The sequence below is a fragment of the Scyliorhinus torazame genome, chromosome 30 (genome assembly GCF_047496885.1).
Source record: "Scyliorhinus torazame isolate Kashiwa2021f chromosome 30, sScyTor2.1, whole genome shotgun sequence".
NCBI classification, from domain to species: Eukaryota; Metazoa; Chordata; class Chondrichthyes; order Carcharhiniformes; family Scyliorhinidae; genus Scyliorhinus; species Scyliorhinus torazame.
The window spans coordinates 16,650,302-16,668,143 of record NC_092736.1 but is presented as its reverse complement, the minus strand read 5'-3'; the positions used below and the strand labels follow the sequence as shown (position 1 = coordinate 16,668,143).

Genomic DNA, 17,842 nt, shown 5'->3' with positions numbered 1-17,842 from the left:
CGCATTACCCCATGGTGAGCAGCACGACAGGCTTCACCAGCAGTGTCAGCATTTGTTGCCCAGCCCTAAATGCCCCTTTGAAGGCATTTAAAAATCAACCACATTGTTGTGGGCCTGGAGTAACATGTAGCCCAGACGGATTAAGGGTAGCAGATTTCCCCTGCCTAAAGAACACCAGTGAACCAGATGTGTTTTTAATAAGAATTGATGGTGGTTTCATGCTACCGAGACTTGTTTTCATTCCCAGATTTTTCCCACCGACTTCCTCAGAAGACAAACACGGGACACAACCGACAGAGCACCCTTCGTCGTCCAGTACTTCCCCGGAGTGGAGAAACTATGACATCTTCTTCGCAGCCTTCAACATGTCATCGATAAAGACGAACATCTTGCCAAGGTCATCCCCACACCACACCCCCACTACTTGCCTTCAAACAACCGCGCAACCTCAAACAAACCACTGTTTGCAGCGAACTACCGAGCCTCCAGAACAGCAACCACGACATCACACAACCCTGCCATGGCAATCTCTGCAAGATGTGTCAGATCATCGACATGGGTACCACTAGCACACGTGAGAACAGCGCTCCGAAAGCTAGTGACATCGAAACAAACCTGTTGGACTTTAACCTGGTGTTGTAAGACTTCTTACTGTGCTCACCCCAGTCCAACACCGGCATCTCCACATCAGATTTCTTTTGTTGATGGATTAACAAATGGAATTTAAATCCCAACAGCTGCCGTGCTGGGGATTGAACCCACATCCCCAGAGTGTTACCCCTATGCTTCTTGTATACTAGTCCAATGATATTACCACTATTATAGTAATCCAGGAGACACAAAGGTAAAGGTTAGACCAGATTTAGTTGAACTCAAAAGTAAAGCTGTACCCTCGGAATTCACGGTCCAGGTCTGTGGCACGGTAGCACAGTGGTTAGCACTGTTGCTTCACAGCGCCAGGATCCCGGGTTCGATTCCCGGCTTGGGTCACTGTCTGTGCGGAGTCTGCAGGTTCTCCCCGTGTCTGCGTGGGGTTTCCTCCGGGGGCTCCGGTTTCCCCCCATAAATCCCGAAAGACGTGCTGTTAGGTGATTTGGACATTCTGAATTCTCCCTCTGTGTACCCGAACAGGCGGCGGAGTGTGGCGACGAGGGGATTTTCGCAGTAACTTCATTGCAGTGTTAATGTAAGCCTACTTGTGACAATAATAAAGATTATTATTATTGTAAAGTGCTCAATAACAAGTGCCAGCTGGATGGGCCTTGCTCGCTATCGTGGGAATCCGTACTCCACGGGCCCCGCAGGGAGATCAATGAGTGATCCCCTTGTGGTCCTCGTGAGGGTTATCACAGCCACCATCTGCCCCTAATGTGCACTTCCCAAAACTATCAGAAGGCTGGCTGAAAGACATTCACAAGTCAAGGCCACAATTCAATTGTTAAACAGCTTTGAATTACTGTCAAGAAATGAACATACAGAGTAACATTCATGAATCGAATCTCACCTTGATTCCACTAACTTATAGAACACACTCCAAGAAAAAGAATAAAAATAGACCGCACTATCTATTATCAGGTTTGCTTAATCTTGCCAGCTCAATGTTTCTGGGCTCTTGGCTGAGATTCCCGATGTTATGCCGCTTTTCCAATCGGGAACGAGCTGTATCCCTTTATCCTTTTCTCCGTCTTCCCAGCCAGTTGTCGGGCTGTCCCTTCTGACTCCTTTCCCAATCACTGACTCAACAAGCTGGCTGTCAATAGAACCAACCATCTCGCCACCCACTCCTGGTGTGTAGCGATTTAAGGAAAACATCTCCCGCATTTCTGACATTGTGTCAAACAGATCACTTTCCGGGCAGCAGGTTGAGATAGGTTTGGAGCGCTGTGACATTCTACAATCTGGTTCTTCTGACTTTAATATACACTTTCAATGCCTGCAACTTTCAAAAGTGCACAATACTCACTTTGAACCACACACTTCAAGCCAAAACAAAGAACAAAGAAAAGTACAGCACAAGAACAGGCCCTTCGGCCCTCCAAGCCTGCACCGACCATGCTGCCCATCTAAACTAAAATCTTCTACACTTCCGGGGTCCATATCCCTCTATTCCCACCCTATTCATGTATTTGTCAAGATGCCCCTTAAATGTCACTATCATCGCTGCTTCCACCACCACCTCCGGCAGCAAGTTCCAGGCACCCACTACCCTTTGTGTAGAAAACGTGCCTCGAAAACCTTGCCCCTCGCACCTTAAAGCTATGCCCCCTAGTAATTGACCCCTCTACCCTGGGAAAAAGTCTCTGACTATCCACTCTGTCTATGCCCCTCATAATTTAGTAGACCTCTATCAGGTCGCCCCTCAACCTCCTTCGTTCCAGTGAGAACAAACCAAGTTTATTCAACCTCTCCTCATAGCTTATGCCCTCCATACCAGGCAACATCCTGGTAAATCTCTTCTGCACCCTCTCTAAAGCTTCCACGTACTTCTGGTAGTGTGGCGACCAGAATTGAACACTATACTCCAAGTGTGGCCTAACTAAGGTTCTATACAGCTGCAACATGACTTGCCAATTCTTATACTCAATGCCCCGGCCAATGAAGGCAAGCATGCCGTATGCCTTCTTGACTACCTTCTCCACCTGTGTTACCCCTTTCAGTGACCTGTGGACCTGTACACCAAGATCTCACTGACTGTCAATAGGGTTCTACCATTCACTGTATATTCCCTACCTGTATTACACCTTCCAAAATGCATTACCTCACATTTGTCCGGATTAAACTCCATCTGCCATCTCTCCGCCCAAGTCTCCAAACAATCTAAATCCTGCTGTATCCTCTGACAGTCCTCATCGCTATCCGCAATTCCACCAACCTTTGTGTCGTCCGCAAACTTACTAATCAGACCAGTTACATTTTCCTCCAAATCATTTATACATACTACGAACAGCAAAAGTCCCAGCACTGATCCCTGCGGAACACCACTAGTCACAGCCCTCCAATTAGAAAAGCATCCCTCCATTGCTACTCTCTGCCTTCTATGGCCTAGCCAGTTCTGTATCCATCATGCCAGCTCACCTCTGATCCCGTGTGACTTCACCTTTTGTACCAGTCTGCCATGAGGGACCTTGTCAAAGGCCTTACAGAAGTCCATATAGACAACATCTACTGCCCTACGACTCCAGACGACTCAATCTTCTCTGTGAAGACAACTAAGATAGTAAATCCCGAAACACAAAATATCCATTTTCACGCTGAATCTTCCCTAGATCAAGACCTCTGAGCAGGGTCATAAATCACCTTGGAAGTCATGAATGTCATGGGTGCATGTTCCCACCCTACAAGTGAGTTGGGTGGTTGGGTGCAGCTGGGGCATTGAGGAGTGAAGTAAATGGGCCCTGAAACGGGAAGAAATGGAGGCAGGTTGGCTGACAAGGTGCAACTTGATGGCAGCAGGGACTGCAGTGCTGCGACAGATCTATTTGATACAAAAAAGTGGTAATGTAGACATAAAAAGCTGCTGAGCACCAATGAAATGATAATAACCATCCTTTCGTTAGAGATCTCGTGGCCCTGTGGGTAGCGTCCCTGTCTCTGGGCCAGAAGCCCCAGGTTCAAGTCCCATCCAGGACTTGATGCATCGACGGACGCTGGAGGAGAGATGCTCTTTGGCCTTCCCGAAACCTGTTTGTCTTTTAGTGCAAAGAATTCTCCACAACCAACCGGCACAGTCCAAGATCCAGGACTAGGCACTGAGGGAAAGGTTGCTGTCTAGGATAGTGGTGGGCAACCCGTGGCCTTGTTCCATGTGCGGCCCATCTGGGTCCTGACTGTGGCCCAGGAGACATTTTGTTGATCATTGTGCAGGGTTGCCACATTCCGCTGATTTCCATCCATTTAGTTTTTTTCTAACTGGTATGACTGAAGTGATTCGCACGTGAAGCGAGGGCGAGTGAAGTGAGGTGCGTGCTGATTGCGCACAACATTGACTCTGAGAGCCGTGCGCTCCCTCTGTGTCCAAAGTCTAAATGTTCCATTTGTTTTTGCCACTTGAAGTTTCTATTAATTTTTAAATGAATAAGCATTTTCTAGAACTCATTATGAAATATTCGGCGTGTATTTAATGTATTTATTCTTGTTCATGGGGTCATGGTTAGTGAACAAGCCCCGATTTCAATCTTAATGCCCACAGTGATGAGGGCATTAGGCCCACTCACTGGCCCAGCTGTCGTGTTGGGTGTTCCGATACACAAACGAACCAACACGGGTGTAGATGGTACAACTCTGTTTTATTATTCTGTACAATAATAACTATTAACTTCTGGCTGAGGTTCGTACTTCACCAGCCAACCTGTGGACCCAGCCCTAGCACTATCTTGGTGAGGCACTCAGCACATGGTGTATGTCTGAGTGGCGCGCTGTGAGCTCTGTGCTCTGAGCTATCTCCTGGTAGAATGAGCGGGAACTGTGGTGTTCCCTGTTTTGTAGTGCGTGTGCTCTCACTGGTGATTGGCTGCGATGTTGTGTGTTGGTTGGTCCAACTACCTGTCCATCAGTGTGTGTGTGATTGCACCATGATATGTTAATGTGGATATCATGACACCAGGTTGTCCATCACTGACCTAAGACCTTACAGCAATGGTACACCCAGGGGCTGGAAACTGGCTAAAGCTCCTTAGGCTGCATGATTGATATGTAATAAATATTGTTTATATTAACAGTTCTGGTAAGCGTAATGAGGAACTTACAGCGTGGGAAGAAACAGATTTGGTTTTGCACCTTATGTAATGTCAGCTTTGAATGGTCATGTTTTATGTAACTTTTAGAAATAAAGTATATGGTTTGGAAAAAATATCATGGGCGTATTTAATAATAATCTTTATTAGTGTCACAAGTAGGCTTACATTAACACTACAATGAAGTTACTGTGAAAATCCCCGAGTCGCCACATTCCGACGCCTGTTCGGGTGCACAGAGGGAGAATTTGGAATGTCCAATTCACCTAACAAGCATGTCTTTCGGGACTTGTGAGAGGAAACCAGAGCACCAGAAGGAAACCCACGCAGACACGGGGAGAACGTGCAGACTCCCAAGCCGGGTCCCTGGTGCTGTGAAGCAACAGTGCTAACAACTGTGCTACCGTACAGCCAAGCTAACATCACACTAAATCTGGTCATTATTTCATTGCAGTTCATAAATCCATAGCCATGTTTTCTCCATGACAATCGTGATTTTAAAAGCTAAACACTGTGAGTCTTCCTGGGAATAAAATCTTCAGGAGTCCCGAGAAGGTCACACAAACAAAGGTTTATCTGGAAAACCAGGGTAAAGTCCGCAACACGGCATGGAGAACTGCTTATGCATTTTGGAAGGTTAGTGCCCAAAAAGGTTAGGAGGGGTTATTGGGTTACGGGGGTAGGGTGCAAGTGAGGGCTTAAGAGGGTCAGTGCAGGCTTGATGGGCCGAATGGCCTCCTTCTGCACTTTATGTTCTATGTTCTAATGCAGGTAGGGAATATACAGTGAATGGTAGAACCCTCAAGAGTATTGACAGTCAGAGAAATCTAGGTGTACAGGTCCACAGGTCACTGGAAGGGGCAACACAGGTGGACAAGGTAGTCAAGAAGGCATACGGCATGCTTGCCTTCATTGGCCGAGGCATTGAGTATAAGAATTGGCAAGTCATGTTGCAGCTGTATAGAACCTTAGTTAGGCCACACTTGGAGTATAGTGTTCAATTCTGGTCACCACACTACCAGAAGAATGTGGAGGCTTTAGAGTGCAGCAGAAGAGATTTCCCAGAATGTTGCCTGGTATGGAGGGCATGAGCTATGAGGAGCGGTTGAATAAACTCAGTTTGTTCTCACTGGAAAGACTGAGGTTGAGGGGCAACCTGATAGAGGTCTACAAAATTCTGAGGGGCATAGGCAGAATGGATAGTCAGAGGCTTTTTCCCAGGGTAGAGGGGTCAATTACTAGTGGGCATAAGTTTAAGGTGCGCGGGGCAAGGTTTAGAGATGTACGAGGCAAGTTTTTTACACTGAGGGTAGTGGGTGACTGGAACTCGCTGCCGGAGGTGGTGGTGGAAGCAGGGACGATAGTGACATTTAAGGGGCATCTTGACAAATACAGGAATAGGATGGGAATAGAGGGATACGGACCCAGGAAGTGTAGAAGATTTTAGTTTAGACGGGCAGCATGGTCAGCACAGGCTTGGAGGGCCGAAGGGCCTGTTCCTGTGCTGTACTTTTCTTTGTTCTTTGTTCTTTAAGTCCCAGCCGACAGTACCGATCATGCCGGTCACAATCCGGGCCGGCTTTTGTTTTATTCGTTCATGGGACGTGGGCATCGCTGGCTGTGCCAACATTTATTGCCCATCCCTAATTACCCTTGAGGGGGCAGTTAAGAGTCTGTCTGTCTGTGTGGGTCTCATCCCCACAACCCAAAGATGTGCAGGATACAATGGTATGCATAAGCAGTTCTCTATGTTAACATGTCAGACCTCCAACCTGCAGGTGACAGTAGAGATGTACATGATACTGCAGCCTCAAGGAGTCTGGGGTTAGGAGTCATCGTGGATAGTCATGCTTTCTATTAGCTCTCATATTATAGTTATCAACAGTTCATAGTTTAGTAGTGTCAGTATTGTTTTCCTTCCCACGTTATTGTAATTTAATAAATCTTTAACTGGTTACAAACTAGATATTCTCTGGTGCGCTGACTCAATCATTGCAACGCATTAGAACATAGGTGGATTGGCCATGCTAAATTGTCCCTTTAAAGAAGAGGGGTGAGTTAAGAGTCAACCACATTGCTGTGGGTCTGGAGTGACATGTAGGCCAGACCAGGTAAATGTCATGGACCTTTAAGAAATGGGTGTTTATCAGTGATGTCAGAGTGTGGGTGGAGCTGGGCTGTCTGTCAGCTTTTTACTTTCGTTTTAGGCTGTTTGCTGCAGGGTGTGTTTTAGTTTTGTTTTCAGAGCTGGATAGCTGCAGTCACATCCAGAAGGGGTATTAGTCTCTCTCTCTGTAATCTAAAGACTGCAAATCGATCCTTTGGTGATTTAAAACTAATAACTGCTCTCAGTAGTGACTTTAACCTGATGTGCTTCTGTTAAACGTTTTTTTTTACGTCTAATGGATGTTAAAAGGACAGCTGAAGGATTGCTTAGTGTCGTATTCTTTGGGGGTTAATTTGAATTGATGTTCACTGTATGTTTTAAAAAGATTAACTTGAGTTCATAGAATAAACATTGTTTTGCTTTAAAAAATACTTTTCCATTTCTGCTGTACCACACCTGTAGAGTGGGCCGTGTGCTCCCCATACCACAATCTATTAAACGTTGTGGGTCAGGTGAACTCCATGATACACTTTGGGGTTCTCTAAACCCTGGCCCATAACATAAGGATGACAGATATCCTTCCCGAAAGGACAGGAGTGAACCAGATGGGTTTTTACAACAATCGGCGGTGGTTTCATCGTCATCATTTAGACTTTTAATTCCAGATTTGTATTGAATTCAATTTCACCATCTGCCATGGCGGGATTCAAACCTGGGTCCCCAGAGCATTACCCTGGGTTTCTGGTTTCTAGTCCAGTGACAACATCACTACGCCACCGCCTCCTCAGTACAAGAATCGCAAGCCCCAGCTGTTAGGCCTCCGCACCTCAGTGGGAGTGTTCACAGTGCACGAGACCCACGAGGAGATCAATTGGGTCATCCCCGTGGGTCCCGTGAGGGTTACTACACTGGGTCTGTGAGGTGAGTTAAATAAATGCAAGTACTTTTTTACTGAGGGATCACTGCGCTGTTGACATGGGGGTCTTTGCACGTGACATTAAACCCATGCCTATTCAGGTGGATATTAAATACTGTAAAGCGTAATGCAGAGAAGAATTGGGTGTTTTCCCCTTGTTCTGGCCCATGTTCGTTCACTCACTGCTACTGCAAATCTCTTTGTTCGTTTGTGTCATGGTGCCGATGTAGATTGCCGGCTGTCTTTGTTTGACTCACAACAGTACGTCCTACATTTAAAAAATAAAAGGAATTACATTTACATGACTCTTCTCAGAAAGATCTCAAACTGGTTCAAGGACATCCAACATGGGTGCAGAAGTAGGCCATTCGGCTCCTCGAACCTGTTCCCCCCATTAAACGAAATGAAAATGGCTTATTGTCACAAGTAGGCTTCAAATGAAGTTACTGTGAAAAGCCCCTAGTCGCCACATTCCGGCGCCTGTTCGGGGAGGCTGGTACGGGAATTGAACCGTGCTGCTGGCCTGCCTTGGTCTGCTTTCAAAGCCAGCGATTTAGCCCTGTGCTAAACCAGCACCTGAGATCATGGCTGTTTGTGTTTCGAATTCCACATTCCCAAATACCCCCGGGTTATTATTTAAGTAAATAATTGCATCAAAAGCATTTTGATGTTTGAACGTGATTAAGAACAAGCTTGGTTGCTATTTACATGGAACTATTGGACCATAACTTAAGAAGATTGGGCCTTGGAGGGAATGCAAGGAAGATTTATCAGAATGGTACTTGGAGTCCAAAGTTAAATGTGAGGAGGGTTTATATGATTTAGGGTTATATCCGCCTTCCCTCAGCAGACTTTGAAAGTCATTTGGCAGAATGCTATAACATTCAAATAAGCACCAAGACGTAGATTGGCTGGTGAGAACAAGAAGGGCACGCCACCCTATTGTTCCAAATGCTCAGCGTCTCGCTGAGTCTGTACAGTGTCTTTGAGGCTACCATTGTGGGGAACACCCATCGCCCACCCCCTTCTGCAATGTGGCTCTGCAAAGCAGGGCTGGGGAAAGGCAAGCAAGTCGCTGCTGCCGAAGATCATCCCAGGCAGTTCCCCAATCCTGGGCTCCGTGACCTGTGGGGCGTTCCCAGGGGTTCACACCGAGAGAAACATCGACTGCTGCTGGCAGAACATCAAGTTGATGAAAGGATGGATTCTCCGATCCTGCGGCTATGTCCGCCCCGCACCGATCCTCCGCCCGGTGGGGGGCTAGCAGCCGCGCAGCATAAAACCCCGGCTTTACCTTGGGATACGGCCGCAGAATGGCCAGGTCCATGGCTGCACAAGCGCACGGCAGCGGCCGCGCGTGCAACATGGCGCCGGCGGCACGCGGACCCGGCCTGCCAGAAACTTTCCCCTGTAGCCAGCCTCGCCACCCCCGGACCACCGCTCACCAGTGCCCTCAGCCCTCGCCGGAGCCCCCGCTGCCAGCGGAACGGCTCCCACCCCCTCCCCCAGGATTCAGCCGCAGAGCGAGGTTCCCGAATGATGTGAGCACACGTGAGCGATGCCGTCGGGGGCGCAAGCATTGGGGAGGGCCTCAGGTGACGTCCTGAGTCCGTCCATGCGGCTTGCGGCAAAAACGGTGCCATCCCTGATTCCGGCGTAAATGGGGGTTCTCCGGCCGATCGCCGAACGCGATTTCAGCGTCGGCGATCGGAGAATCCTGCCCACAGTCTTTAGTCCACGTGAAATCTGCTGGCCTTCCAGTGCAAGGAACTGAGTGTTGCAGACTGGCACATTCCAAGGTCCAAGACTTCATGCTGAGGGGCGCACTAAAGCTTGGGCAGCCGCCACCAAGATTCAGTGGGGAAAAGCCACAGTCTAAGACCCTCCTGCCTTAGGACACTGACAGGCTGGAAACAGTGTAAAGCCCCTTCGGCTACATGTTAAACATGGAATGATTACTGTCAATATAAACCAGTAATTGTGAATGGAGTGAGGCACCCCAGGGTGCCGCATAATGTGTGGAAAGAAACTGATTGATTTTATGTAACAGTAAATTTGAATAGTTGTGTAGCGCCCTTTACAAATTTTATGAAGCAAGTTTATGTGCAGGGGGAGAAAAATACCCACTGATATTTAGGCGGTTAAGGGGTGATTTGATCAAAGTTTTCAAGATATGAAGGGGTTCTGGGAGAGACATTGAGCTGGATTTTCTTATTCTGGGGCTACAAAGAACAAAGAAAAGTACAACACAGGAACAGGCCCTTCGGCCCTCCAAGCCCGTGCCGACCATGCTTCCCGACTAAACTACAATCTTCTACACTTCCTGGGTCCGTATCCCTCTATTCCCATCCTATTCATGTATTTGTCAAGATGCCCCTTAAATGTCACTATCGTCCCTGCTTCCACCACCTCCTCCGGTAGCGAGTTCTAGGCACCCACTACCCTCTGCGTAAAAAACTTGCCTCGTACATCTACTCTAAACCTTGCCCCTCTCACCTTAAACCTATGCCCCCTAGTAATTGACCCCTCTACCCTGGGGAAAAGCCTCTGACTACCCACTCTGTCTGTGCCCCTCATAATTTTGTAGACCTCTATCAGGTCGCCCCTCAACCACCGTCGTTCCAGTGGCTATGTCCCCACGTTGGCATGGGAACGGTGGCAGAAGAAGTGGCACAAAACGGCCACCAATTCCCCGTTTTGCTGGGGTCCAGCAGGACGGCAGCGCAGAGCACCCGGCTCTAGCTGCCGATACGCCCTGGAGAATTGCCGGTTCCGTGGCCGTGCACGGCGGCGGCCCGCAGTGGCTGCGCTGTGCTTCATGGCGGAGGCTGCTCGTGGGACCGGCCCGCGAAATCGTCCCCCCCTTCGGCCGGCTCGTGTGCCCCTGACCGCCCCTCCACAGTGCCCCCAGCCCCGAATAATATCCACCCCCTGCCTGTGGATCGGACTGAGTCCACAGCCGCCATGCCGAGTTCCCGACGGGTGAGACCACACGTGTCCCATACCGTCAGGAACTCGGCCGGTCGGGGGCGGAGCACCGGGGCGCGAGCCTCAGGCAATGGCCTGAGGCCGTCGATACGCCGCTTTGGAGGGGACGGAGCATCGCGAATGCGGCGCCGGCCCCGATTCGGTCAGGAAACATGATTCTCCGGCCGTTCACCGAACGCGATTTCGCCGTTGGCGACTGGAGAATCCAGCCCATTATCTCCGCCTGATGAAAACTCTAGGACTACAAGCATAGTCTAGGAATTAGAACCAGTCCTTCTCAAGAGTGAAGTTGGGGAACACTAGCACCAATGGTGGGATAAGTTTGGCACTTGCTTCTGTACGTGGCAATTGATGCTAGATCAATTGTTAATTTTTAAAACTGAAGGTGATAGATTTTTGTTAGCCAAAGGTATTAAGGGGTAAAGGGGCAGGTATGTGGAGTTAAGTCACAGGTCAGTCATGATCTTGTTGACTGGCAGAACAGGTTCAAGGGACTGAATGTCCGACTCCTGTTCCAATGTTCCGGGTGCTCCTAGAGTTCGTGTAAAGAACAAATGTGAATTCAGACCAGGAAACTTTGTAGATGCAACTGTTTCATGGGCTCGATATGTAACTCAGCAAAGGGAAACGCTGAGAGTGCTGCCCCCATCAGAGAATTGGGACTGGTCTCCGCTGGCACTAGGAGTGCCCCCGACGTGCCATTACATGGCACTCGGAGAAACATATTTGGCAAATCGGACTTTCTGTGCCATTCCATGGCATGCCTGGATCCAGGCTGCAACTAAGAGGGACAGGACCTAATCTCTCGGATAGATGCCGCACCTCAGACCAATTCGCATTCCATTGCTTGCTAAAAGCATCATGATTGACAGCTCGCTGGAACAGCAATTCGATTAATCAGATTGTTTATTTCTTTGGCTCTGTAGTGATCCATTGAGTCAGGGTGGCAGCTGTTTTTCTAACCTCAATATTTTTATGAGTCTGCCTCTTTGTTCTCGAGGAAAGAACTCCTGTGGGGGCTGCCCCTTCACTTGCTATGAAGCACTCGAGCGAGCTGTCAGTCACAATGCTTTTAGCAGCCAATGGAGTGTGAATTTCAAAGTAAACAATCCAGTTCAAAGCATTCAGAATCCTAGCCACACACACTGGCTTCAACCCTTCAAAAGGCAATGAAAACCACTTCAAAGATTTTCATCACTTCAAAGGCATAACTTTCACCTTCAGCTCACAAACCTTTAAACTTGGCATACTGAGAGTTTTTAAAGAGTTTTAGGGATGCAGATAGGATGACTTCCACTTTATTATGAGAAAATGTTATTTCTGACATACTAACTTATTGTTTAAAGGGTTTAGGGGTAGAGATGAGTGCCTTATTACTTTATTATTACCTTGTGTTATTATTAGGGATGTGTGTTTATGAGCTAATGTGTGTCTGAATGAGCACATTTTCACTTTATTGTGGAAAAACTTAAAATTTTACATACGGAGTGACTGTTTAAAGGCTGCAGATGGGGGGGGAATCAGCCAAAGGAGCCCATCCCAGGGAAGACCCCTGACCTGAGCCCTCCAGCCCAGCACAAGACCCCCCGACTCCCACCTCCCATGAAAGACCCCCCTTCGACACCTTGGCGGCAATTGTTGGGAGGGTACCTACCACCTGGCCACCCCTCGGAACGCAAGCTGCCAGGTCCAAGCTCCTCAGGACTTGCACCAATTCTTGCCAGCAGGATGGGCACAGAGACACCCGCGACCATTATGCACCTGGCGCGAATCCCGATTTTGCCCCACCGTGGGATTCGCTGTCCGCTCTCAGCAATGGGGAGTAGAGAATCCTGGTCAAAGAATTTCTCTAATTTAGCATCAAATATCAAAGCAAGTTACAACCAGTTAAATACTTTTAAAGTGTAATGTAAAAAGAATACACAGTAGCCAATTTGTGCAGAGCACGATCCCATCAACAGCAATGTCTTAGTAACCCATTAGGGGGTAAGGGGGCAGTGCGTGTTTGGGAGGAGGGATGGGGAGAGTGGGGAAGACCATCATGAGAGTAGTGGGCACTCCGTGAAACCCATTAAAACATCTGCATCTCAACTAATATGGCACCTCTGGCACTTTCTTCCACTATACGGGGCCAGCACCAATCTAATGCCCCATCTCCCCAAACATGGGCGTCTTGGCGTTTTGCCCCCCCCCCCCCCCCCCCCCGCCCCCCGCCCCCCAGCCCCCCAGCACACCACATGCAGGTGATGGGTGTGAGTGAGCATTCAGCAGACAGGCAGAGGTCAGTCCATGGCATAGATTGGGGAGCACTGACACTCAGCTCTCTGCAAGCTTTCATCACCCCCCTGCCCTAACGGTGACCCGCTAACAGGGCCGTCACAGTCTCATCCCCCTGGAGTGATGTTACACAGTCCCTGGGAGGGTGGGAAATGGCAGGGGTAGGGGCTGGGAGAAGAAAGGTTGGTGAAAGGGGGGGGGGGTGCATAGGGATGGGGGTTGGTGGGGAGAGGAGGAATAATGGACAAGGCCACGTCCTATATGAAGCGGGAGAGTATGAGGGCTTGCTGGACCATCGCAGCTGCTTGCCTGTCCTTCATCCTCCGGTTGGTCCTGCGGGTCCTCCCTGGGCTCATCCTCCAGTCCCTGTTGGTCTGTCACCTCCTCGTCCTCCTCCTCCTCGGTGGCCACATATTCCTCCCTCTCCACCGCGTCTCCCTGGTGCTGTGTCAGGTCATTCAGGGCACTGCAGACCACCACAGAACGGATGAGCCTCTGGGAGGTGTACTGGAGAGCATTGGTTGAGGCATCGAAACCGCCTTTTGAGCAGTCTGATGCACCGCTGAATGACAGCCCAGGTGGCCGCATGGGCCTCATTGTATCGGGTCTCCGCATAGGTCACCGGCCTCCACCCAGGCATCATCAGCCAGGTCCTCAGCAGATACTCCTTATCCCCCAAGATCCAACTGGCCATCCTGGGCTGGTGCTCGAAGAGGCCGGGGATGTCCGACTGCCCCTGGGTGTAGCTGTTGTGCACACTCCCTGGGAAGCGCGCACACACGTACATGATCCTCATCTGGTGGTCGCACATGAGCTGGATGTTCAGGGAGGGGAACCCCTTCCTGGTGATTTGTGGGCACTCCCAGGCGGTCCTGTGAGGGTAAGGGGACATGCATGCCATCTGTGAGCTCCTAGACCTGGGGCACCCCATCAGTGGAGGAGAATCCTGCAGCCAGGGAATCTTGCTGGGCTTGGTCCTGGTCCATGTCAAAGTTTATATAGTTAGCTGCCCGGGCAAACTTTGTGGGCCTCCCCCCTCTGGGTCTCTCCCTGGTTTGATGGATGGCTTGTCCACAGGCCACCACCTCAGGCCTCTGTTGATGCTTCTTCTGCCACCTTCTCCCCCTGACCTGCCAGCAGCACCGCACAGGCACATTCCGCTGGGTCCAAAATATTGTCCATAAAGTGCAATATCTGTAAGGAATTGGGAGGGGGGCTGAGACTGAAAACCAGCGGCGTCTTCACTCTGGAACCCTCCAGTCCCCTCATTACTCCGCGCCCTCCACCATTTGGTGGCGATATTTGGAATTTCGTAGAAGCCGGAGCTCATGGAGAGGAGGAAGGCCGATGTCTTGGCCTTCGCCTCTCTGATTGCACGGCGGCAAATTTTACTGGAGTGGCGGTCGGCATCGCCACCGGGGGTACCGGCAAGGTTGGGTGACCTGTGCGACTTCCTGCGGTTAGGGAAGATAAAGTATGAGTTAAGGGGTTCTGTAGAGGGGATTGAGAAAAGGTGGGGGATGTTTGTGGCCGTGTTTGAGGAGCTATTCCTCGCTGGGGGGTGGGGGGCGGGTGGTGGAGGGAGGGGAGGGTGAAAAAGGGGAAAAATCTGTACAGACTGTGTAGTTGAACGTTGGGAATCCTGGGGTGTTTATTTGCTGTAACCTGCTTTGATACGTTTGAAATAAAATACGTTTAAAATTTCTCCACGCCCTCCCACCCTGGCATGCCCTGCCCACGCACTTCTGGCCGTAGCGGGAGCCCCTGCTCGCCGGACCCCACATCCTGCCCCCAGATACCCGCACGTAACATTACCTGGACCGAGCGCAGGTCCCCTCCCCATTGCACTCACCCACTCTCCAGCTGCGGTAATGTCCCTGGTGCTGGGTCCCAGCTCCTGGGTCTTCAGGTATTGGACGCTGCATCCATGGTGTTGCTTCCTGCAGTGTTCAAGCACAGTGTCCAGGCATCACGGTCTGATCGGGATGCTAGGCAATAGCTCCCACATGTTGCATGGCATGCCAACCCACCAGGACCCACTTGGGAACTGCGAAGTGCTCACTGAACTACAATCACCAGTTTCCAATTAGCAACAGCCTTCAGCCCGCACGGCCAGGGGCCTCCGCGGTCACTGAGAGTTATGGGTGTTCGATGATGCAGACAGATACGGACTAGGGTTGCCTGCGGAATGGGTACACACGATCCAGGGGTTGGCATGGCCGTCCCGCGGTCGATTAGACACCCCCCAGCCGAGAACAAGGGTGGCCACCCCACCCTGCTCTGCAATCCCCACCCCCCCTTGTGGCCCACCCCACCAGCTTCACCTTTTCAAAAAGGAGTATTAATCATCGCCCGCATGACCACTTGCTGGGGAGGGGATTTGATCACGGGAGACCGTTAGATAGGGGGGGTCGCTCCTGTTAATTGTATGGGGATTGGCCTTCAGTGGTGATTATTGGTTTCGCGAGAGCTCAGGCGAGATTCGGATTTCGCCAAGGGCCGGTTAGATCGCGAACTTATCGGTGCCCGGCACGGTTCTCATTTTTGGCCTCTCTCTCTATTTCACGGCCTCGTCGTGCTCTTGCTTAAGTGCAATGCAGCCAATAAATCAGGTCCATTCACTCCCTCCACCAGCAACACACAGTAGCAGCGGTATGCACCATCTATAAGATGCACTGCAGGAACTCACCAAGACTCCTTGGATGGCACCCTCCAAACCCATAACCAATATCATCTCGGATGACAAGGGCAGTAAATACATGGGAACAGCAGCACTGGAAGCTCTCCTCCAAGCCATTCCCTACCCTGACTTGAAAATATATCAATGTTCCTTCACTGTCGCTGGGTCAAAACCCTGGGACTCCTTCCCAAACAGTACTTTGGGTGTGACTACACAACATGCACTGCAGTAGTTCAAGAATGTAGCTCACCCCCACTGCCTTCCCAAGGGCACTTAGGGATGGGCAGTAAAAGCTGACCGAGCCAGTGAAACTCAAACCCCTTGAATGAATGAAGAAAAACTACGTTCACAGCTCGTTGCTGAGGGAATGCAAAGTATTCAGAGGGGCTGGGTTTTGGGTGAGATGTCAAATCAAGGTGGTGTCTGCCCTCTTCCATGGACATAAAACACCTTATCACAGTATTCCCAACAAGAGAAGGACCTCCCCCCCGTGCCTTGGTCTAAAGATTACTCTTCAACCAACATCACTAACAAACCCGACTATCTGATCATTATGATATAACTATTTATTGAGATCTTGCTGTGCATGAAGTGACCGCTGCATTTGCTACATTACAGCAGTGGCTTCACTTTAAAAGTATGTTGTTGGCTTCAAAGCATTGTGGTTAGCACTGCTGCCTCACAGCGCCGGGGACCCGGGTTCGATTCGGACTTGGGTCACTGTCTGTGCGGAGTTTGCACGTTCTCCCCGTGTCTGCGTGGGTTTCCTACGGGCGCTCCAGTTTCCTCCCACAGTCCAAAGATGTACAGGTTAGGTGGATTGACCATGCTAAATTGCCCCTTAGTGTCCAAAGTTGGGGGGGGGGGGGGGGGGTCGCGGGGATAGGAGGGGGGAGGAGTAGGCCCAGGTACGGCTCTCTTTCGGAGAATCGGTGCAGACACGATGGGCCTCCTTCTGAACTGTAGGGATTCTATCATACCCCGAGGTTGCAAAAAAGCGCTATATAAGCACCAGTCTTTCTTTTCTATATCTGCTTTCCGCACTTGGCTTTTGAAATGAAATGAAAATCGCTTATTGTCACAAGTAGGCTTCAAATGAAGTTACTGTGAAAAGCCCCTCGTCGCCACATTCCGGCGCCTGTTCGGGGAGGCTGGTACGGGAATTGAACCATGCTGCTGGCCTGCCTTGGTCTGTTTTCAAAGCCAGCGATTTAGCCCTGTGCTGAACCAGCCCCTTAGCTTTTCCTCGCCTTAAGCAATTCACTGATATGCTGAAAGCTCCTACCCAGCTGACACTCCTGTCAACTGCCAGCACTTAGATGAACCGCTTCACTATTGCATGTTTTCTCTGCCGCAGACACAAAACAGTAATAACTACTGAAGCCACATGGGTAAATATGTATTTATAAAACCCGCCTGAGTCTTGTAAGAGGATAATGGTTTAACGGTTAATCAGACACCAGATCATCAAATGAAATGAATGTAAAGTTCCTTATTTTCCAAAACCCAAAAGAGGAATCACCAAATACACATCGAAAATATTTTTAAAAATCATATTTGTCATGTCTAAATATAATATGAAAACATGACATGTCAGAAGATTGACCCAAAGGACCCGAGGGGGAAATGTTTGTGATTTCAAAATCATGTTGAAATAAACTTTTTCAAAGGTGTAAAACAAATGAGTTTCTATTTTTTTATCTCATACAGTACAAATTCTCCTTTCAAATCCCCACACAGCAACACAATGCACCGTTTTTAAAATTATATTTAAAAGACTATTCATCCAGAGTCATAATGCCTACTGCACCAGCTTCTACTTACACTCTGCCATTGCTCACAGCGTTGCCCATGCCAGGTAAACAGACAACTTCACTGTTCAATTTATTTTAAAAGGTTTGTAACATTCCTCACTTTTGCAGAGAAGGAAACATTGAAGGCTCAGGTTGCTCTCTTCCCCCATCACCAATCGGAGCCCCCCGAGGGCTGGGAGAGATGCTTGATTGACGTGTCCTTACAACCAATACCCTGCCAGAAGCTTGATTGACATTTCTAACCCACCAATAGTTGTCAAGAATAACACCAGCTTGGGTTGTCTTTTCCAATCACCTATCAGGCTTAACAGACACCAGGGGAGGGAG

At 49.5% G+C, this 17,842-nt stretch overlaps 1 protein-coding gene across 1 annotated transcript in view; it reads right to left on the bottom strand.

The window, feature by feature from the left end:
• LOC140404400 (pyruvate kinase PKM-like) overlaps positions 1-17,569 on the bottom strand; it is a 72,023-nt gene extending 54,454 nt beyond the window's left edge. Inside the window, exon 1 of the mRNA XM_072492885.1 lies at positions 17,526-17,569. Within this exon, the coding sequence (XP_072348986.1) occupies positions 17,526-17,554 (29 nt within the window). The 5' untranslated portion in view covers positions 17,555-17,569. The remainder of the gene's footprint in view (positions 1-17,525) is intronic.
• Between the last annotated feature and the right edge of the window lie 273 nt (positions 17,570-17,842).